The sequence below is a fragment of the Xyrauchen texanus genome, chromosome 19 (assembly GCF_025860055.1).
Source record: "Xyrauchen texanus isolate HMW12.3.18 chromosome 19, RBS_HiC_50CHRs, whole genome shotgun sequence".
NCBI lineage: Eukaryota > Metazoa > Chordata > Actinopteri > Cypriniformes > Catostomidae > Xyrauchen > Xyrauchen texanus.
Window position 1 is genome coordinate 27,442,604 of NC_068294.1, and position 23,864 is coordinate 27,466,467.

At 37.5% G+C, this 23,864-nt stretch overlaps 1 protein-coding gene across 4 annotated transcripts in view; it reads left to right on the plus strand.

Moving 5' to 3' along the window:
- LOC127659646 (phospholipid-transporting ATPase 11C-like) overlaps nt 1-23,864 on the plus strand; it is a 99,500-nt gene that overhangs the window by 68,842 nt on the left and 6,794 nt on the right. For 3 of the 4 annotated variants that reach the window (XM_052149555.1, XM_052149557.1, XM_052149558.1), the window contains exons 8-28: nt 3,894-3,944; nt 4,321-4,385; nt 4,499-4,580; nt 5,326-5,476; nt 5,716-5,913; nt 7,228-7,398; nt 8,080-8,264; nt 8,485-8,556; nt 8,693-8,766; nt 8,977-9,080; nt 9,274-9,455; nt 10,879-11,145; nt 11,247-11,424; nt 12,012-12,114; nt 14,810-14,955; nt 15,077-15,136; nt 15,755-15,882; nt 15,964-16,099; nt 16,197-16,262; nt 16,866-16,969; nt 19,816-19,972. In XM_052149555.1, the coding sequence (XP_052005515.1) occupies nt 3,894-3,944; nt 4,321-4,385; nt 4,499-4,580; nt 5,326-5,476; nt 5,716-5,913; nt 7,228-7,398; nt 8,080-8,264; nt 8,485-8,556; nt 8,693-8,766; nt 8,977-9,080; nt 9,274-9,455; nt 10,879-11,145; nt 11,247-11,424; nt 12,012-12,114; nt 14,810-14,955; nt 15,077-15,136; nt 15,755-15,882; nt 15,964-16,099; nt 16,197-16,262; nt 16,866-16,969; nt 19,816-19,972 (2,680 nt within the window). Of the gene's footprint in view, nt 1-3,893; nt 3,945-4,320; nt 4,386-4,498; nt 4,581-5,325; nt 5,477-5,715; nt 5,914-7,227; nt 7,399-8,079; nt 8,265-8,484; nt 8,557-8,692; nt 8,767-8,976; nt 9,081-9,273; nt 9,456-10,878; nt 11,146-11,246; nt 11,425-12,011; nt 12,115-14,809; nt 14,956-15,076; nt 15,137-15,754; nt 15,883-15,963; nt 16,100-16,196; nt 16,263-16,865; nt 16,970-19,815; nt 19,973-22,196; nt 22,288-23,864 lie in introns of all 4 variants that reach the window. The other variant, XM_052149556.1, reaches the window with a different exon arrangement.

A 23,864-nucleotide genomic window follows, 5' to 3' on the forward strand; every position in this document is an offset into this window, starting at 1 on the left:
TGGATTTGTTTTTACTATGTATTGTTAAATTAGTGCATATTGATGTAAACTGTTTATATAGGGAAAAATTGTGAGGGTAATCATGCCAAGATTATTTTGAACTAGATTTTTACTGTATATTACTACTTACATGAAACCTTTTGAATCTAATTGACAGTACTGGCAGTTAGAAATATTGAAATGATTTAAGAGAAAATGCATAAATATCAAGATAAATACTCTATTATCAAAAGGCAGCAAAATATCATGAGATTTAATTTGGATAGCTTTATCTCCCTGCCTTACTCCGTCCGCTTGTAACTCATTTCCATATGGTAGTTTAGTCTAAAACCAGAGGCAATCTCTTACATAATGTGCTGGAACCAGCTTGTGCTGTTGACCTTAGTGCATTCTATCTCTGGTTAGATTATGGTTTTGTGATGTGTATCTGAATTACATCAAGCTTGTTAAGCACATTCCAGATCAGCAGCTTTCCGTGTAAGAGCCAGAAACCTTCTGACCTCTTCCATTTGAGTACAGAGCTACACGCAATAATAAGAACAAACAGACCTTGAAACACCAGGAATATCCATGTTTAGACGGCCAGTCCTTGGCATCTAAGTTTGATGGCGAGTTAACTCTTGTGCGCCCCCTGTTCGTAGGCACGTCTCATTACAGTCACTCACCTCTTTTGGCTGAATAACATTAGCATTTCTGATCAGATAGAGCACCAGATGTCGCCTGCTTAAATCGGTCTAAAAAAAGCTTCAAAGGGTTGTTGCCAATATACCAGACTGTTGGGTCATCACCAGTGAGCATCTTCCTTGTAATTGGTTCATTTCCTACAAGTCTCATTTACATAGAGCGCTGCACTGGAATACAGATATATCAAGCCACTTTAAGGGCAGGGAGAGTCTTCATTAAATAAACTACAGACTAATGCAAGTGTATAATGCCATCAGTACTTTAGCATTGCCATTATCGTTCCAAAACCTTGTGAATTATCAACGGAGGCAGCATTTTAAGGGCATCATCATAAGATACCTAGTTTTAGCCAAATTCTAAGACTGCATCGCATGTATCCTTTGTGGTGAGGACAATGCCATAATAAAATATAAATACAAGATTTCCCAATATTTGTGAGTGCTATGAGTATTAAGTGTATTGTGGTGTTAGACTGCCACACCTCGAGACGCGCTTTTAAATGTTGACATTCGTTTAACACTTCATTTAAGATTTCCAGTTTCAGTGGCATACCCAAAATTAAAGGCTTATTACTTGAAGAAACAACAAAGGTCAAGTGTTTGGTATCATTGTATAGAAAACCTTTAATTATTTTAATGATATAGATTACGATGCATTCTGAGACTCAGTCTAAGAAACTGCTGAAAAATCACAAAATGTAGCCACACATTTACTTTTTTTCTTATTTTACATTATATATCACTGGGTGTAAAAAAGTTTGCTCCAAAAAATTCAATCAATCAATTCCCAACCATGTTAACTGTGTCAGAGAATTTGTTTTTGTGTTGATATGACAAAGCAATCAAAAGTCATAGCATTATAAAAATAATTTATCATAGTGTTAAAAAATGTCTCCATGTGTCCAAAAGCCTCTCCAAACAAATAAAACATAATAATTGTACATAAGAACTAATTACACATGCAAACACAACAATGACTAAAGGTATGCGTAACATGCAGTCATGAGTTTAGTAATGAGATTTCACAGAATGAGTGCCTTTTTGACTCCATGCGTCTGCATCAAGTATGTCATTTACTTGGCTCCATCTCCTGGTGGCCATATGTAACATTGTGCTTCATGTGGATTATCTAATGATCTATGTATGCATCAAATTAACTTGTGTGGGCTCGTTTGAATGATAATCACCTCCTCTAAGTAATGGTATGATATTTTATGTTCCGTTTATACACTCACCTAAAGGATTATTAGGAACACCATACTAATACTGTGTTTGACCCCCTTTCGCCTTCAGAACTGCCTTAATTCTACGTGGCATTGATTCAACAAGTTGCTGAAAGCATTCTTTAGAAATTTTGGCCCATATTGATAGGATAGCATCTTGCAGTTGATGGAGATTTGTGGGATGCACATCCAGGGCATGAAGCTCCCGTTCCACCACATCCCAAAGATGCTCTATTGGGTTGAGATCTGGTGACTGTGGGGGCCATTTTAGTACAGTGAACTCATTGTCATGTTCAAGAAACCAATTTGAAATGATTCGAGCTTTGTGACATGGTGCATTATCCTGCTGGAAGTAGCCATCAGAGGATGGGTACATGGTGGCCATAAAGGGATGGACATGGTCAGAAACAATGCTCAGGTAGGCCGTGGCATTTAAACGATGCCCAATTGGCACTAAGGGGCCTAAAGTGTGCCAAGAAAACATCCCCCACACCATTACACCACCACCACCAGCCTGCACAGTGGTAACAAGGCATGATGGATCCATGTTCTCATTCTGTTTACGCCAAATTCTGACTCTACCATCTGAATGTCTCAACAGAAATCGAGACTCATCAGACCAGGCAACATTTTTCCAGTCTTCAGCTGTCCAATTTTGGTGAGCTCTTGCAAATTGTAGCCTCTTTTTCCTATTTGTAGTGGAGATGAGTGGTACCCGGTGGGGTCTTCTGCTGTTGTAGCCCATCCGCCTCAAGGTTGTGCGTGTTGTGGCTTCACAAATGCTTTGCTGCATACCTCGGTTGTAACGAGTGGTTATTTCAGGCAAAGTTGCTCTTCTATCAGCTTGAATCAGTCGGCCCATTCTCCTCTGACCTCTAGCATCAACAAGGCATTTTCGCCCCCCAGGACTGCCGCATACTGGATGTTTTTCCCTTTTTACACCATTCGTTGTAAACCCTAGAAATGGTTGTGCGTGAAAATCCCAGTAACTGAGCAGATTGTGAAATACTCAGACCGGCCCGTCTGGCACCAATAACCATACCACACTCAAAATTGCTTAAATCACCTTTCTTTCCCATTCTGACTTTCAATTTGGAGTTCAGGAGATTGTCTTGACCAGGACCACACCCCTAAATGCATTGAAGCAACTGACATGTGATTGGTTGATTAGATAATTGCATTAATGAGAAATTGAACAGGTGTTCCTAATAATCCTTTAGGTGAGTGTATATCGTGAAGTTCTAAGCGAAAACACGGCATATAAGCAATGCCAACATAATTGTCAAAGGTATATACTTGGCTATTACTCGTTATATGTTTGTCTGTGAGTAAATCGAATAGGCTGGTTGAATTCTACTCATTGAGAACTTTCCAACAGCATATGACACATGGCTATTTGATCAGATTGATGCTTTTACTGATTGCAATAATATGTACAGTGCAAATGTGTATAAATTATCAAAATGGAACACTTCTGATATGTCTGCAAAATTCAAAGCACTTGTTCAATTTTGGTCAGAATGCCCACATGCATTTGAAAGTAGAGATTCTAAGCTTTCAAATGATACATATTCTGTGTTGATCAAGACTGTAGTTGTTAATATTTTGACTATAATTGTTTTTTCTTTGGACTGGCGGGCCTATCTGAGCTTAAAAGTTTAGCCTCAAATGGCTTCTGCAACATTTGCATGAGTTGCTAAAAAAAAAACAGCTGGACACGGGGCCACAGTCACGGGGAACACTTCCATCAACTGCTTGTTTCCATTGAAAAACCATTATAGAGTGCAGACAGACACTAAAACACCACTTTAAAAGGCAGCAGGCAGCAAGGAAGAGCTCACTAGGTTTTGCAACAGAGCTACAGTATAGAACGATTTTGTACTTGTATTTGTACTTTTATTTGATCTTTGTGTACAGTATGTTTGTGGTTGAGAGAACATGTATGAACATGCCCACACTTGACTAGAGCCCGTTTGCTCTTGTGCAGGTTTGTTGGTCGGATGCACATTTACAAGCTGGAAGAGGAGCCTGCAGTAAGGTGAGACAGTCTTTGCTCCATTCCCATGTGCCCACTATAACCCACAGTACACTACCCCCCACACCCCAGTCACTTTAGCTGTCTCTTTTCCCTTTGCATTAGCCTCTGATCATTATTCTATCGACCCACAATGCCATAGGAGCATTAAAGTAAAGCCAGCCTGGCAGCTTCTCAAGCCTTCTCTCTCTTTCATTTGTCACTGGACAGTTGGAAATGTTTTTGAGTCTCTACACTATGTCCTTCACCAGAGCAGGCCAGGCCAAACCAGCCTACATACTTTCAACAATACTATTCTTTAGGAGCCACTTTAACATGATTTTGGATGCCAGAATGTGTCTGTTTTGAGATAATTGATTGTTTTTATGGTTTGAGTTAGATCGTTGGGCCCTGAGAACCTTCTCCTAAAAGGTGCTACGTTGAAAAACACCAAGAAGATTCATGGTAAGTCCTGGAGCCTTTTAATTGGATGAACCATTCGATGAGGAGGAATTCAATTTCACCAGTCTCACTACATATTAATGGGTGTTTTTTTTTTTTTTTTTTGTTTTTTAAAGGTGTGGCAGTATACACAGGCATGGAGACAAAAATGGCGCTCAACTACCAGGGCAAATCACAGAAACGCTCAGCTGTGGAAAAGTAAGTGAGGGTGACAGAAGTAATATCATATCCTAGTGCAGTGGTTCCCAAACCTGGTGCCAGAACGACTGGCTAGGGTTGCTGCAGAATCTCTGCACACTTTAATTTTGTAATAGCCACTGATGTTAAAAGTATCAGCAAGGCAGAGTATTGACTCTGGCTTTCAAACACTCATATACATATGTCTGCGCTTGCTCTAGTGTGCTCATGTCTCGTGGTGAATTTAACTGCGCTCGTGAACAGTCTTGGTAAAACTGCCCCTCTTGGCATTATATGAATGCCATCTGTTGCAGAGTGCCCTGTTCTTCTATTCTAATCTTTTTTTTTTTTATTTGCAAAAGGAATGTTTGGGACTCTTAAATGTATTTTTCCTATTGACACACTAAAGCTGAAGATATAAATAACCATCTTAAGACAAATGTTTTCTTGAAACATCTTAAGTGCCTAAAACCTTTGCTCAGTATTGTATGTTTATTTATTGATTGATTTTTCAGTGATTGGGGTGCCATGAGGTAAAAAAACACAAAGGTTAGCCATAGTTTAAAAAGTTTGGGAACCACTGCCTTAGTGTGCAGAAGTAGAAAAAAATGGGGTTCTGCAAGCTTTATTTTAATTCATGGCACACTCAGAAAATGCATGCCACAATTTTTATTTGCAAGAATTTATGCCAATACATGGTCATACATCAGGTCATACTACATTTGTACATGTGTAATTGTGTTCACATGTTTATTATTAATTACAGGTCCATTAATTCCTTCCTACTGGTGTATCTAAGTATCCTTATCAGTAAAGCAGTGGTGTGTACTACTCTCAAGTATGTATGGCAGAGCAAAGAAGGTCAGGACGAGCCATGGTACAACCAGAAAACCCAGAAAGAGAAAGACACTTATTTGGTGAGCAGTGTGTGTATTTTACATGTAACCAGTTTGCACGGGATTGCATTAATCTGTCATTCTTCAGATAATTAATATAAATTACAAGCTAATCTGGTCTGCTCTTACACAGATGATACTTCATTAATCATAATTAGGGATTAGCTATGTATTTAATATTCATATTTCTCTGCTGTCCATGATATTGTGTTAAAGGGATACTGAAGAGATTGACTTTGGTTGTTCTGTCTTTGTTTTAGTACTTGAAGATGTTTACAGACTTCCTTTCCTTCATGGTCCTCTTCAATTTTATAATCCCCGTGTCCATGTATGTTACTGTGGAGATGCAGAAATTCCTGGGCTCTTTCTTTATCACATGGGATAAGGACTTCTTTGACTCTGAGATCCAAGAGGGCGCACTTGTCAACACGTCAGACCTCAATGAGGAACTTGGCCAGGTTAGACACTTGAGCATTGTTCGGACAGTCAGTCCTAAAGATCGTATTTGAATTTTTGGGTTCAGTGTGAACAAAGCCTCAGATAGTTCACCTCTCCAAATGGGATGGTAGCACGCACCTGAAAAGAACGTAGGTACCACTTTCATTCATTGAGCTCTGAGAGTCATGAATCATACAGTTTTCGTCTGTTACCATCAACCATGTAGAAAAGGAAATGAGCATTTATCCCTAAAATGTATCCCTTTTGGAAAACCAGAACAAGGAAATGAACGTGTGTAAATTATATTAGCTGTGTTAGCTTTACAGATTCAGAATTATCTAAAAAAGTATGGTTTAGATCATTGGTAAGTGATGGAAGTGTACTTTTCTTTTGCCCTTATTTATAAAATGTTAAAAGCAACACATGGGTAGTTGACAAATGGGCAAGGACATAATTTTTTTTTTACAACAACATTTTAGGTAACAATGTATATATTTGTATATAAGATTCTGTAACTGGTCACTATTGCTTAGGGTTTTCACCACTTTAAATCATCTTTTTGATTTTACTAGTGAATTTTTATTTAATTTAAATTTAATTAACACTTGTCTTATGGTTTGTAAAACTATTTTTTTTTAATGACAATATTTTATCTCTCAATAGATACTTTATTTCAGTTTTGAAAAGAACATGCACAACTTAAAGTCTCATTTACTCCTGCTCTGGTCCTGATTAGCACAATAGTCAAAGATTATTTTAGATTGCTTGTTTAAAAATGTTTTTGTGTGTCACTGGGCTCAGAATTGGTGACACATTTTCAAATGGACCCACAGTAGAATTTTCATATGTTTATGTATTTCACAGTTCATGACGAAGAAAGCGACATTACTGGATAATATACCTTTATTTTTCTTGCTATAAATTTAAGCACAATTTGAATAAATACTTGTGCTTTTGTTTAAAGTCAGTATTCTTTGATGTCCAGCCAACAATATAAGAGAAGAAACTAATGCACTTTTCTATGAGGACATTAAAATGACTGCCCACAAGCTGGAAGGAAAAGGCCATTTGTGTTCTGTTGGATGGTACTGATATCACAGTGAGCTTGCCATGTCACTTCCATGGACAGTGAGGTCATAGATCACCTTTGGATGATTATGCAGATGATTATTCAAAATTACAGGCCACGCTTCGTTAAACTGATTTATGCAAGCAGACTTATTTTGGCAGGAATTAATTGTCCGTCCTTAATGTTGAACCCATTTAATTTGGATACGAGTGCTTTATGGCCCTGGATTGTCATGTGTAGATTTATCATTGTCTGTTCCCTTCAGGTGGAATATGTATTTACAGATAAGACAGGAACGCTGACCCAGAATAACATGGAGTTCATCGAGTGCTGTATAGATGGCTTCCAGTACAAACACAGAGACACGCAGAGTGAACTGGATGGCTTCACTGAGACAGACGGGCCTGTGAATAAAGTACAGCAGAAAGCTGGACATGTGAGTTGTTACTTTAATTCTATTCAGTTTTTCAGTATATTCAATATCGATTTTAGTTGTAGCATGTTAGAGCTGTCAATATTAATAATTTCATTTAATAATAAGAATTTAATAACGTTTAATTTCTCAGGGCTGTGTAGTATTATAGCTAGTTGCATTTTAATGTTTAATGAAGACAGGTTGTAAAGGTTTCAAATTTATAAAATACTTTGTAGATTGTTTATTTTATCCTATTGCGTTAGGTTTTATTTTTCAGTTAACGAAAATGTTTCATTTAGCTAATCATTTTAGTTCTCGTTAGCGTTCCCAAGGACATCAGATACGGATATTGATTTTACATTGATTGCACTGATTTTTGAGTGAAGTTGTTGGATTTGTGCACCTCCATATGTAAATGCACCAGAGTCTGCTTGAATTGTAAATCCTCTGAGGCTCAGAGATAAACAAAGGCAGTAAACATTTAATGTTTGTGCTGGCAAGATTTGAGGGACTCAAAGGAGGTTATGTGCATCAACTCTTTTTTTTTTTTTTATAATGCACTCATAAGCACCATAAACCACAGGTCCTTTGAGAGCACTTTATCCTTTGTAAGGGTACTTGTCAGTGTGTAGTGCACGTAATCTGTGTTAACTGTTGTTGTGTTTTTATGGTTACTTATGATTCTCTATCTTAATCTCTCAGGAGAAAGAGGAGTTGTTCCTGCGGGCTCTGTGTCTGTGCCACACAGTGCAAGTGAAGGAGGCAGGGCCAGAGGAAACATTTGGGGACCAAGTGGATGGCATCGATGGGATGCTGCCTCAACCAGAGGAAAGAGGATTCATTGCTTCTTCTCCTGATGAGGTTGCACTGGTCAAAGGAGCTATGACGTAAGACTTGATCTGTTTCAGCTTGTGTCTGATGATGTGTTTCTGTAGCTCAATTGGTGGAGCATGTTGTTAGCAATGGCAGGGGTTTGACTTTCAGGCAATGCACATACTGATAAAATGTATAGATTGAATCACTTGAGCTGCTTTGGAAAACCGCATCTGCCAAATGCATAATTGTTAATGTAGTGATAGACACTCTTAACACTTCTCCCTTGTTCAGATATGGCTTCACATTCCTTGGTTTGGAGAGTAAGAGCATGAAGATAAGGAACAGGCAAAATGATATAGAAGAGTAAGTTACAACCCTTAAAATTAGACTAATCAAATGCAATATCATAAAAACGAAAGCCTTGTGCGTTTTAAGTAAATAAGTGATATGTAATTAATTAGCAGTATGGCAAGCAAATTTTTACATTATTTTCATTCAGGTATGAGTTGCTTCATGTCCTCAACTTTGACCCTGTTCGCCGGAGAATGAGTGTTATTGTCCAAACCAAATCAGGTGAGCTGGAAATTTATTGCCTATGGGGTGTAAGATAAGTTAAGTGTTCCAAGTATAAAACTAAGTTGTTTTTCCCCCACCCACCAAATCCCAAAGTATGAGCAATAGTAATAGTAGTGCTTACTAGAAAATTTGAAAATGTATTTTGTGTTGTAATGTGTAACTCTGATTGTGATAGTCTCTCACCTTTTCCGTCTACTTTGCATTTAGGGGAGCGACTGCTTTTCTGTAAGGGAGCAGATTCCTCCATCTTCCCCAGAGTCAAACCAGAGGAGGTTGACCGGATACAATTGCACGTTGAGCGAAATGCAATGGTGGAATAAAGCATTAATCACATTCATTATATCTACATCTTAGCTGATACATCCTGTAACTCAACATAAAAGATTGAAAAGGTCTGTAGATTGTGCCCTAAGTGTGTGTGTGTGTGTGTGTGTGTGTGTGTGTGTGTGTGTGTGTGTGTGTGTGTGTGTGTGTGTGTGTGTGTGTGTGTGTTTTGCTCACCAGGAGGGTTACCGTACACTATGTGTGGCCTATAAACAGCTGAGTGCTGATGAATATGCTGTGGCAGACACTGGGCTGAGGGAGGCAAGACTGACTCTACAGGACAGGGAGGAGAAACTTATGGCCATGTATAACCAGGTGGAGATGGGCATGAGTCTGATTGGAGCCACTGCAGTGGAGGACCGGTCAGTGATATAAACTGCTATTAAAGCTTTTAAGGCTGTTCACACAACAGCAGTTTTACTCCTGGAAGCCAACAAGTTGCTGTATTGTTGGTTGCTAGTAGATGTTTGTACTCTAATGTGCTGCAGCAACCAATATAACTGAAAATGTTTGACATTTCTAAGTTAGTATTTTTTGGGAAATAATAATTATATTTTAGAGTGTTACTTGTCAGAAGTACAAACAAAACAATTGTAGTTGCCAACAGAAAACTAAAATTTTAATGCCAAGCAAGGTCTGTGCCGAACTGTTGCATCCGCAGTGGTAATCATATGATGACTTGTGCTTGCTTGCCAACATCTGCCTCTCAGGAAATCAAGTAGGACTATTGGGCCTATTGAATATGAATGACATGATGGCACATAAATAATATTCACAAGCAAAGCTGATTAATTTAATAATTGTGTCCCCCACACTTTTCAGATCATTCCTTTGTCATTGATCCAACTGTATTACCAGAGCTTCACTAGCTTGGTTTCCATCAAAAATGTTATGCACATTTTGAAATTGCACAAAACAAATCCTGAATGGAAATGCTTGATGAAAAAAGTCTCACAATTTGCTTAAAATGTAATGCACTTGGAGGAGATGGATTTTCTTGAGTTTCACATTAGTTATAATGCCTATTAAGTTAATGGACACGGTTTATTCGCAAAGCAATGATGTGTTTTGACCATTCGTGCACATGTTATGAGCTTGATGTCACTGGCCCAGTGAAATGTCCAAACTTGCACATAGATCTTTGAACATATCTCTTGACATTTGTTAGTGTCTAACCCATAGCTGGTTAAAGTAGGTCCTCACAATCTGCCAGAATATTTTTGAGTGTGAGCATTGCAGCCATTTCAACCCTAATTATATTAGATATTACACATATTCTGTGCTGGCTTTCCTGGCAGCATTTAATAAAATGTGGAAGAATTGCTGCAATCCTAAAACATGTAACTATCCCCGAAGCTAGGATGTCATTCAGCTGCTTTATCATGACATGGAAAGATAATTCACATGATAAAGTTGATGGAAACGCTCATTGATTCATATTTTCTTTAGTAACATTTTTAGAAATGCTCTTAAAAGAAAATTAATAAAAGAAAATTAATAAAAAAAAAAAACTAAACATTTCAAATGGAAACCAAGCTACTGTCTACACTCTCGTGGGTAGTCGCTACACGGCATCACTAGCCATTTGCATTTGTTTAATTTTTCTCAACTTTGACACGTCACCAACCATATCTGTCGCTTAGATTATCTCATAACAAACTCTTATAGCAAATTAATGACATCCATCACTTTGTTGCTTCAAATTGTTATCTTTGAACTTTCTTTAGAAGAACTTGAAAATTGTGTCATCATAACTGTGTAGCACAACACCATCTTGTCTTCCAGACTGCAGGAAGAGGCAGCCGAGACCATGGATGCCTTGCAGGGCGCAGGGATGAAGGTCTGGGTGTTAACTGGGGACAAAATGGAGACGGCGAAGTCTACCTGCTATGCCTGTCGCTTGTTCCAGCGGGGTACAGAGCTACTAGAGCTCACTGTACGGACCTTGGAGGATGGGCGGACAAAGCGTGAGGAGAAACTTCTTGAGTTACTTCGGGACTACCATAGAAGAGCAGTAGAGGATGCCCTGCCTGTCAAAGCAGGGGTCACCAGGTGAGACACCCCTGGCCCTGACACTTTCACCACTACTGAATTTGCAGTGAAATTTATTTTACTATATTGGACACTAATCCATCACCATCATCCTATGACAGGAGTTGGTGTACTGCAAATCAGGAGTATGGCTTTATAATAGATGGTGCTACGCTGTCGTTAGTGATGAACCCACCTCGTGATGCAGATGCAGGCCTCTACAGGAGCCTCTTTCTGCAGACCTGCCAGAACTGCACTGCTGTGCTCTGCTGCCGCATGGCCCCCCTGCAGAAAGCACAGGTCATTATACTTTAGTACTGTTGATGGCTCTTTACTGAGATGAAACCTACAGTCTAAAACTCTTGAGTGGCACTTAAAGGGATAGTTCACCCAAAAGTGTAAATTCTGTCACCAGTGACTCATGTAGTTTCAAACCTGTATGATTTACTTTCTTCTGCACAAAAGAACATGGCAGTATGTTAGCCTTATTCAGCATTCACTGTCATCAAATGTTCTTTTCCATACAATGACAGTGAAAGGTGACTGAGGCTGTAATTCTGCCTGACATTTCATTTTGTGTTCCTGATGAGAAAAAAATATCATTTTCATTTTTGGATAACTATTCCTTTAAATTGGAAATAAATTGACTTGGTACTTGACTTTGACTCCAAATTAGAGACTTGTGAGCAACGTGAAAATTGTTTGCAAGGTTTATTACACTAATCTGAATATAAATCTTTTTAAAAGGGTTTTGAAACTTGTGACAAAAGACTTAAGAGTTGACTTGGACTCTGGAGACCTCTAGAAGACTGTAACATGCTTCTTTATGTTGCCTGTAATAAAGTTTACTTTATGGTTCATGAATTAATTGGCTTAACCCATTTTAGATTGTGAGGATGGTGAAGAACTCCAAAGGCTCCCCAATTACTCTTTCCATTGGTGATGGGGCCAATGACGTCAGTATGATCCTTGAGGCACACGTCGGCATTGGTGAGATCTCATCATACACCCACATGTATAATAATTAATTTAGCAATCAATGAACCTTGCTCAGCATTTTTCTGAGAGGGAGTGTGATTGTGTTGTTACCAGGGTTCGTACGGTCATGGAAATTCTGGAAAAATCAAGGAATTTAGAAACTGTTTTCCAGGCCTGTAAATGTCATGGAAAAACAAATGATCACGAAATGTTTTGGAAAAGTCATAGAATTTACTAACAAGCTAATTTCCACAGTACAAATGTGTTCAGAATTCGTAAAACAAAAAAAAAAAATTCTCCATCACGTACATTCTCATATTTTTAATTGAAAACATGAAAAAAGATGTGCACTGATTGTCACTGATGTTCCACGATCTTTCCCCCGACTGTCAATTGTAGAATCTGTGTAACATAATGACAGCCGATGTTAGGGCTCTCCCACAACTCATGTGAAAGATGTCTGTTTCAGGTCCGTTTCTCTATTTATTTTCTATAACAATTATTAACTTTGACAATTGCATGTGAAATTGATTCACATTCGTGAATTAACATTCGTTCTCAGCTGTTTGGGTGTAAGGCACTAAAATATGGTATAAACTGCATCCAGTAGGCTATTGATTTAATACAGAACATGATTCTGTTCTTTTAAAGGAATAGTTCACCCCCAAATTTTTATTTTTTTTATCATTTACTCACTCTCATGCTATCTCATCCTCAGCTCTGTAGGTCCACACAATGCAAGTGAATTGTTAAATCTATATCTTTGGAAGTGATATGATAGTTGTGGGTGAGACACACATTTTTTTTTTTTTTTTCAATTAATTTCAATTAATTCTCCTCCCTGCCCAGTAGATGGCAATATACACAAAGAATGTGAATCACCAAAAACAAAAGAAGAATGTGGAAGTGAAAGTGGAGATTTATAGGTCTTGATCTGTTTCAACCAATAGGTTGATAGGTTTCAACTAGGGCTGTCAATCGATTAAAATCTTTAAACGAATGAATTACATGGTGTCCCAATTAATTAATCGTGATTAATCACATATTCATATATTTGCTGAGAAAGCCCCTCATATAACAATAATTCAATATATAAAGATTATACATATTTATATCAATATATAATTATACATGGTTATTTTTAAATATTTAAAAATTATATATATATATATATATATATATATATATATATATATAATTTTAAATATTCAGATAATTAAAATGCATTACATTCTTGTAGCAGAAGAGTTAATCATTAATAAGACAATACAAAAAGCGGCTTTAGAATACAATGTTGTTTATTACCATATTATTGATCATAAGTCAATCATTGGCACACAGTTCACAGCAATCCATTTCACAAGTGAATTTATCAATCAGTTCCAGATTTATTATGAGGGCTTGTTTAAGGACCCGTCAAGCTACACCTGCGTCAGACATGCTTTTGTAGCGTCTCTGGTGCATCGCATCATAAACATTTTTTAGTTCACCGTTTCAAGTTAAATATAGTTTAATATTCAATCTTGAGATCCCTTAGTTCGCATTTGCGCTCCAAGTGTTTTGAACGCAAGAATGCAATAATTTTTTTAACGCATTATTTTTTGTCAAATTAATAGCACCGAATTAACGCGTTAAATCGACAGCCCTAGTTTCAACCAAACCTATCATATTTTTATGTTTCCTTTTATGTGTTTTTGAACTTCAAAGTTCTGGCCACCATTCACTTCTATTATATGGACTTACAGAGCTGAAATATTCTTCTATAAATCTTAATTTGTGTTCAGAATGTAAAACACATTTGGAGTGGCATGAGGGTGAGTAAATGAGAGAATTTGTGGGTGAACTATCCCTTTAAATACTGGATGATTCCGTATTATACGGGATGGTTGGCAACCATATTAGACACTTAGACACAGGCTTGAAGAAACACATTTGATTATATTTTGAAGAGATGAAAGAAAAGCCATTGGTGCACGTGTCTGATTCACTATTTGTTGAGTTGCTGCGCTTCTCACAGAATGCTCAAGTGAAGAATTTCTTCTCTGCGTCAGTGGTCCAGAAACAAGTTTGCATAAATGCTGTCTTATATGTGAGCGCTGTAAATGATCGCAGACCATCTCAAGCGATGCTTGAGTTTAATTTGCTTTAGATCCAGCCATTAACATTTTACTGTACATGCATAAACCTATGTATTTTAATGGGGAAAAGTGGCTTGTTAAAAGTTGAAGTGGCTTATAAAATTGGGCAAAAAACAAAACAAATATGTTTTGGTACTGTGTTTTGTATGGTACAACGTTTTGTTCCCTGTTGAACAAACTTGTACCATTTTAAAGAAATTAAATTCTATGCAGTAAGTTAAACCATGTAGGGCAGTAAATAGGCCAAGTGTTATAAATAGTGAGAACAAAATATAGGGCTTCCAATATTGATAGTAAAGCATACAATAGATGAGGGGAGAGAAGAAGACAAAGCTGAATTGAAAGAAAAAAATGCTATTACAAAGCAATTGATGTGTGTCATTGATTTAGTGGTAGTGCATAAAGTGTATGTTTTGACTGTTCAAACAGTGCTGAATCACATCTTTCACAAACGGGTAGAACATTTTTTAAATGCTACAATAGAAGTTAAGTTTTGGAAGTGCATGAAAAGTCATGGAAACGTACTAGTCAAACTGTGCATGAAACCTGTGTTACTATTGTGTGGTCAGGTATTAAAGGTAAGGAGGGCCGTCAAGCTGTGAGGAACAGCGACTACGCCATCCCTAAGCTCAAGCACTTAAAGAAGCTCTTACTAGCTCATGGGCATCTTTACTATGTGCGGATTGCTCATCTTGTTCAATACTTTTTTTACAAGGTAAGTGTGTCATTCAGTGGACTATTTTCTCTTAGTATCACATGTAGATATAAATATAATTGTTAGAATTTTTGTTTTGTTTTTAATTTTTAGACCTTTTCTTCTGTATCTTTACCCTTAGAACCTTTGCTTCATTTTACCTCAATTCCTGTACCAGTTTTTCTGTGGATACTCTCAGCAGGTGGGTACAAATAAAGGACCTGTTAGAAGATGACAACCTAATAGGCCCATCTCCTCTATCTCTGCTTATTTCTTTAGATCTTTCCTTTTAAATTTCACTTTTTGCCCTTCATTGAAAGTTGATATATATATAACGAACACTCGAACTCAGAATATAAAAAATGAAATATTAAGTCAGAGCCGTAGTATAGTGGTAATGAACATGCTCTAGATATGTTTAGCCTTGGTGCTCATGCACAAGATTCAGGTTCCAATCTGACCTGCGTCAGGTCCAAGTCCCTTTCCTTCTATCAATAAAAGACCAAAAATGTAAAACAGCAAGTTGAACTCACATTTGTACTTCTCAAAAGAGTGCTACAGTCTCATTTAATCTCTGATTGTAGACTTTTAGACTCTAGACTTCACCTCTTCCAGGATGTCTCAGTGTTTTGTGTATATATATCAAGAAAGTGATCATTGCATGTGGCCACACTGTCAGTGTGTGCTTTTGCTGTGTAGTCTCTTTTTTTTTTGTTTGTGTGTGTGTGTGTGGGCGCAAAAGTGTTGGCGCGAGTGTGATCTCCTCAATGTGTTTATAACCCCCCCGGCCCCCCGTCCTTCCCCTCGCTCCCCTTCCCAGCCCCTGTATGACGCAGCCTATCTGACGATGTACAACATCTGCTTCACCTCCATGCCCATTCTGGCCTACAGCCTACTGGAACAGCACATGTCAATTGAGATTCTGCTGGACAATGCCCCCCTCTACAGGTGACAGAATGCACTGCACTCTTTTGCTTATACAATTTGTAGTGAACTGTTGCTTAATTATTGTTTATATCCTTCCTATAGAGAAATAGCAAAGAATGCCATGTTACGCTGGCGTCCCTTCCTCTACTGGACGGTATTAGGAATTTTTCAGGGTCTTCTGTTCTTTTTTGGTGTCCGTTTCCTATTCAGTAATCCAGCTCTGCAGGATAATGGTCAGGTTAGAGCTGGCTATGCCTTTTATCAATCTCTGTATAATATGTATATGATGCATTCTAAAAATGAAAATATGTAATTCACTCCTTCCCTTATTTCAGGTCTTTGGAAATTGGTCTTATGGAACAATTGTCTTTACAATCCTTGTTTTCACTGTCACTTTAAAGGTTGGTTAATGATTAATACAGTACTGTGCAAAAGTCTTGGGCATATAAGATTTTCACAAAAACATTTGTCTTAAGATGGTCATTTATATCTTCAGCTTTATTGTGTCAATAGGAAATATAGTTAGACTACCAAACATTACTTTTGCAAATAGAATAGATTAGAATAGAAGAACATGGAGCCCTGCAACAGATATCATGGCCCCACAAAGCCCCCACTGAACATAGTCAGTCTGGGATTACATGAAGAGACAGCAGCCATTGAGAAAGCCTAAATAGAAGAACTGTGGCAAATTCTCCAAGAAGCTTGGAACATCCTATCTACCAACAACCAAGAAAAACTGTGTCCAGGTGTAACTTGGAGAATTGGTGCTGTTTTAAAAGCAAAGGTGGACTTTGTATGACATTAAATGATAAAGGAAAACTATTTATGTCATTATTTTTGAAGACATCCTCACTATGCAACAATTATCACAAGTGCCTAAACTTTTGCACAGTACTGTACATGATTTGAATACAGTTTAATACATCTCAAACTTCTAAGCTCCCTGCAAAATGTACTTCAGTTCTTAATTTGCCAGAGACTGACCATTTCTCCTCCCTCAGTTGGCTCTGGACACACGGCACTGGACGTGGATCAACCATTTTGTGATCTGGGGCTCATTAGCTTTCTATGTCTTCTTCAGTTTCTTCTGGGGTGGCATCATATGGTGAGCAAACATTTGAAATTTACAGTGCTCATTAGGGATGCTCTGATCAATAGGCCACTGATCTGAATTGTCCTATAATCACATCCTATTACTCGGTCGGTGGTCTCTTTACCACACAAACAATAGCACTGTGGGTTACAACGTGGTGTGTAATTTAAACATCTTTATTAAATAACTACCATCCAAACAACAATAAAAATAGCACCTGTTCAGTCTGCAATCAAGTGCACGTCTTCCATTCTCTTCTCAACTTTCTCCTTACACAAGTGTGTGTTCTCCTCATTAGACACTTTCCCACCTACAGTCCTGGTACTTTTCCTTTAGTTACGTTCTAGATGAGAACTGTTAAGAGGAATGACACACCCAAAGAGATTTTTCCCCTCTTGCATTCACACTTACAAAAGTACCCCCGTAGTGACGTCATCTAGTGTCGACCGTCTTTTTTTTTTGTAATGTTGTTTGCATGAGCGATTCAATAGCAGCAACAACAACAAATGTATTTCATCCTACCTCCGAAGACAGTATTTTTCAGTTTTCGAATCCATTCTGTTTCTTCAGGTTACAGTTTACACTCCTCGACTCACTACCGCGCAGCACATGCTGAACTTGGCAAACATTTTCATGTTGAAAATGCACTACAAACCTATTTATCATCACGATATTTACAATAAAGGTTTTTCTGACTCAACATAAATTACTGTAATGAAATACTCATTTACTTAAAGACGTCTTGGTGCAAGGTAACCATGCAGTAAAAGGCATGCAATACTTCACTCATGTAAACTAGATTTCATGATGAGTTCAATTACCTAATCTTGATAAACATCTGATTATTGAGCTCAGCTCAACTCCTCAAACACACACATATGTGCAACGTGTGATCCTCTTTGGATACTTTGTTGGTTTTTGTTATTTCTGTTAAGGGAATACACTTTTGTCAGGACAAAACCGTTGTATTAATTCAATTGTTTATTCACAGCAGCAGTGTGCAAGATTGTGTTTCTTGTTTATTTACTTTTGTTAAGGGAATTGTAAAATTAGTGCAACTTCTGAGCAGCAGGTAAGCAGCTTCAAGTTTGTTTACAGATGGTAGCTGCATTTCTCAATGCTTTGTGCATCATACGTGTTTGACCAGTCACAGGCTGCAGCACATCCCACAGTCCATGTATGCCCCCAAAAGTACCTACCCCGGAGTAGGAACTAAAAATGTCCCTTAATTTTGTGCGACCCGGCGTCCACATTGGTGAACGTTGTATTTTGGCTTTGCTATACACAACGCATAATTTAAATGAATAAAAACTGACTGAATACTGTTCACAAGACTCTAGACTTTCATTTAATGGGTTAACTTCTGCCGCACCAAGTCACGTGACACAACAGCATGCCATCCTTTTTCTTGAAGCGTTCCTACAGATGCAATGCCAACAGAAGTGCCTCTGGTGATAAATCTCTTAACTTTTTTTCATTGAAACCTGTTTGTTTGTAAAGAGTCTCTAGTTTAGTATGCTGTGCATTTTAAAAAATCTGTAAATTTTTCGCACATCAGCGCCCTGATAAACATGATGTTCACGTATGAGGAAAATTGTACTCCATTTACTCAAAAGAAAAAAAAATATGTTAGTTATTTTGAATAAATTCTACTCATCTGTGGGTCATTTAGCTTCATTTTAATATACATTTTTGTTATGTTTTATTTTATCACTGTACAATACGATTCTATTCATTAGCAGATACTTAAGAGCCTTTGATTGGGTCATCATTGCAGTGATTAATGTTTCAACTGGCAACAATTCTAACTGATGCTGTGTGTCACTTCTTGTTTTTTTAACAACGTTAAACATTATTATAACCTGGAATGATAGTGGTGAACCATCAGATTCGTGGAAGAAATGTGGTCTGAAACAAATCTGATCAGAGATCACTAAAACACTTGAAGTTATATCATAAACAATAGACAGTAGAACTCACAGCTATGTTTAATAGTGAAAGTAAGCGCATTTCCACACGCACAATGCAACAAGAACTTGGATGATTGGGACCAAATAGTCGTGTGGTCACAAGAAAGCCACTTGTTAGTGGCTAATTGAGAGAAGAAAAAAAAAAAAGAATCACCAGTCATCAATACAAGGCCAAAAATGAATGCAACTCTGGATGGAAATAAATGTTGTTCAGAGGCTTTATATGGATTTAGGATGAAAATAAGCTGCATTTCAAACTTTTCTGAGACCAGTGAAGACAGACAGCATACTGGAGGTTAACTCATTCAATAAAAACGGAGCATTCGATCCTAAAATCCAACCAAAAGTTCAGTTTCAGGCTGCAGATGATGTTTGGACCACTCAACATGTTTGACAGACATACATGTACAATGGAAATCGGTACATAGATTCAGAATTTTATAATGTTATGTTTTATTTTAACATGGTTGGCAGTGATTGGATGATGCTTATAATTTGAATTATTTATTCAGTTTTACAGAAGATCAACTGTAATGTCTGTAATGTCTGAAAAACATGAATAACCAACATTCAACCATCTACACAATTTAAAATGTCACACATTAGTCTCTCTGTCCACATATGTGGACATAAATATTTAGGAAAAGAATTATTATTGGTTTTTAATTATTTACACAGCGGACACACGGGGGTCTCAGGAGGTTAAAACAGCTTTGAGGAACTATAGTTCCTCAGGTGCGAATACGATGAAAAGTACTTGTCACAAAGAGCTTATGTAGTACTAGTTGTGTCTTGTGACAAAGCTCATGATAAAAGTAAATGATTGGTCTTGTCAGCATTCTTTAAGGATTTTTTTCTCTCTCTCTCTTTCCCGCTCTCTTTTCCTAGGCCATTTTTGAAGCAGCAGCGGTTGTACTTTGTGTTTGCTAACATGCTGAGCTCAGTATCTGTCTGGCTGGTTATCATCATCCTCATAATCCTCAGTCTGCTGCCAGAAATCCTTCTGGTGGTCCTCCGTAAACCTAGAGGCCCCCATTCACGACCGGTAAACTCCTCAATCTTTTCCTCTCCTTTCTGTCTCTCTCTTTTTCATTTTATTGACATAATACATTTTTTCATAAAAATGTACATTTTATAGTATCCATCCTATTCTGTCATACTTTCTGGCCTTTCTTTCATCTTACATTTTGCATTTAACTGAATAGTATCCAATCTTTTGGTTTGTCCATAACCCTTAGCCACTTTTACTCATTTACACATTATTACCCTCTTGTACCTATCTGGTCTTTCAACCTTTCCATTTTTATGCCAGCCTTTATCACCACTCCCCCCCCCCGCCCCTTTGACTGTCATGAATTACACCATTGACTTTTTTCCTAACAGGACTCTTGCCTTGTTTCAAGGCTCTGAACAGTTTGGGTTGTGTTGTGATTGGTCAAACAGACAGGAAGTCAATCAGTCTAATAGTTACTATCACTCTTCTTCGGTGTGCTCTCCTTCCCCCCCGTAGCTTTGTGTGCCATGTATCACTGTTATTTAGATATCATTTATCCCATTAGTCAACAGCCAATACCGGTACAACAGTCTCTTTCCATCAGCTTGTGCTGTTGTCCCTGGCTACCCAATCAGTTAACATGTACCACATGAGTAGAATTAGATAAACAATAATTAGACCCCTCCAATCATTTGAATTATTTAGACAAAGTGAGCACACAGTACAGGTAGGCTCAATTATAAGTGACACAAGCAAAGCAGCCTTTCAGTCCCTGTGTTGATTTAGTTAATTAGGCTATAGATGAGCATACAGCTCTAATTTGCCCCCTGCCTCCTCACAGGTAGGTGCTTCAGCCCTTCCAAGAATGCAGCATGTTATTTAAAACCACCAATGGGGAGGTCACATTTTAATTACTTGATCTTATAAATATGACATAACCTGTCAATTCTATATTGAAAACTTGACTTGACTAGAATTTTTAGCAAGTTTTTATTGAAACTAAGATATTAAACCAATAAGTCACAAGAGGCCGTGTTTTTTTTTTTTTTTTTGCAAAATCACTGCAATGCACTAAGGCAGTCAAATTCCAATATTTATCGATTTTAAAATAAAAATGCAATTTCTAATGCTAAATTTAGCATTTGAATTTTGGTTGTGTGCCAAGCACTGATGTTAACTTAGTGGGGTATTTACACTTGGTCAGTTCATGCATTTTTGCTGATCGGGTTGCAAACCGATCATGAAAAGACCCGGTGTAAATGCTCTCCAAGAAATAAACAAATCTTGTTCAAGTGCAAATGCATCTGGCTGTTCAATCCACATATGTAAACTTTACTGTGCCCAAACAGTGCTCTTCAGCATGTAAAAAATGTGCAAAACATAACAGCTGCTACGGAGCATTTACATAGGACTTGTGTCGTACAATAAATGATAATGAAATAACATATGCATATTGTAGGAGAGACAGAACTTTTTTTGTCATTTATTTGATGCAGATTGCTTGAGAATACTGAAAGTAAACACTGATATAAAAACGTAGCTGACGCGTTTATTATGCGTATTACCTACAAGTAGGGGATATAATGCAATGCATGGCCATACACCTATTAAAAACACATGAAGTGACCAAGTTTAAATACCCCACACAAATAAAACAGAACACTGGTGTCTCAAGATGTGTTTTAAAGGTTGAATTTACTTTTAAATTGACATAGCATCTGAAAAAATGAAATGGTTACTGCAAAAAACAGCGAGACACAAGCTGAGCTATCTGATTTGGAAATTACATTTAATTTATTTTCTAAATATTGCAGTATAATGCCTGTTTACGTGTTATATTTGCATCTTAATGCTAAAGTATACTTTGTTTTTCCCCCGTACCTGTACGTCTCGTGCAGAGAGAGCATGGCAATTTGAATATACTTAGCTGAGCACGAGACAGAACGGCATGTAAAAAAACTAAATGTACACTAGCATTTATTCAGCACTCCATCTATGGAATATTTATGTGTAATTATGCCAGAAAAGTTACAGCTCTGCATTTAAGTCTTTCAGCTCAAAGAAGTGCCAGTTATCCATTCATGCTGAGTTTGGCAGCTTTCTGCTGAACCAATCTGTACATTCTGAGGGTTAATGTTACTGGAACTTTTCAGTTTAACATTTGCTTACTTGTACCTTAACTTTATTCCCACCCTTTTAATTTTTTCTCAATTTTCATATCCTCTCTCCTATTTCTTGGTCTCTTTTCTCTTGCCTTCTGTGTGCTGTGCCGTAGATGAAACGACGGCTTCCTTCCTCTGGGACTTCCACTATCTTCATGCTGTCTCAGACTGCTAGCACTCACAGCTTTTCCTGGAGTGACTGAGGTCTCTCTGCCTGCTACTCTTTTCCTTTTTGTCTCACTGTCTCTCCTCCTCTGGGTTGGCTGTCTGCTTGTGTGCGCTGTGTCCTGCCTGCTGTCTCTTCACGTGTTTGCCTTTGCTCCCTCTCTGTGAGGTGGTGTTTTTCGCTAGCTTTCTGATTGTTGGTGTTAAGAGCAAGTGCTTTTCGTGTAGAAATGTGTTTGTTGGAGGTGCTGGGTTTAGATTGTAAGTTAAAATGTGCGTCATGGTGCTGTTATTTGAGGGGGTGTTTGTCCTAAGGCAAGAGATGTCTCCCAAAAAGCTGAACTCCATCATTGGTGGAAGGGTGGTTCTCATTGTGTTGTGTCTGTAAGGGCTGCCGGGTGTGATGGGAATTCTTTCAGCGGCCTGTTCCCATTGACCGCTGTCTCTGCATGCCTAGCCAGGAGAATGCAGCATGCAAAAACACAAGGTTTCTAGCATGCGTGACTGGCCAAGTCAAGCTTACCCCACTCCCCACCAAGACCACTGTGATTTGTTTCTGGGTGCATTTGTGCTGGTTGATTTAGTGTGAGATTTAGTGTGACTGTGTTTGTATGTGTGGAAGAAATGTTTGTCTTTTTTGGGTTAAGTTGTTTTAATGGAATAGTTTATCCATAAATAAAAATTTATTTTAATATTGATAATTATTTACTGTTGTTCCAAACCGGTATGAGTATGAAGAATTCGTTTTTCCCATGCAATTACAAAGATGGGACAGAAGCTTTCAAGCTTCAAAAAGAATACAAAAGCACAAAGTGTATCATAAGTAGTCAATATGACTTAATTTATTTATATATATATATATATATATATATAAGACAATATATATAAGACAATATATATTAGTATTGTCTTATGAAGCCATACAATAGCTTTACGTGAGGCACAGATTGTATTTACTGGCCATTATTCACTGGTAATTTTCCCCTCCAGAGAGGTGTTAACTGTTTTGACTGGATTAGAGTCATTATGTTGAATTTGAGAACCTGTTTTGTCTAAATCAGCAACAAATCGTTTAGGTTGGTTTCTTGAAACAGATCAACTGATTCATTCAAAAGATCAAACTCCAGTATAATTGCTCAGCATTTTTTCTTTAGTAGTAGCAATGTCTGATTCACATTGTTTTATCTTTCCAATTAATCAATTAATCTGGTATACAGAACCAGAATGATTTGTTCACAATTCGGACTGATCATATTTTTGAGTTCAACAAAGTGACCCAAAAACGCTTAGGAGAGAAAAGCTGATGTCAAGATTTTCAGTGAATAACACATTTATTAACATTTATTTCTGTTCCTCTCTAATAGCCACCAATGGCTTCATAAGGCATATACAGTATATAATGCATAAGTTGTAAAGCATTGTAATGACAATGTTTAATATGTGCTTTTGCATCATTTTTGAAGCTTGAAATCTTTCAATTTTGTTTTAATTGCCCGGAAATAAATAACTGTTAAATTTTTTGCAAGAGTTCTCTTTTCATCTTCCATTAAAGATACAAATGTTTGAAACAACAAATTTGAAATTATGACAGAATTTTCATTCTTTGGATTAATTAT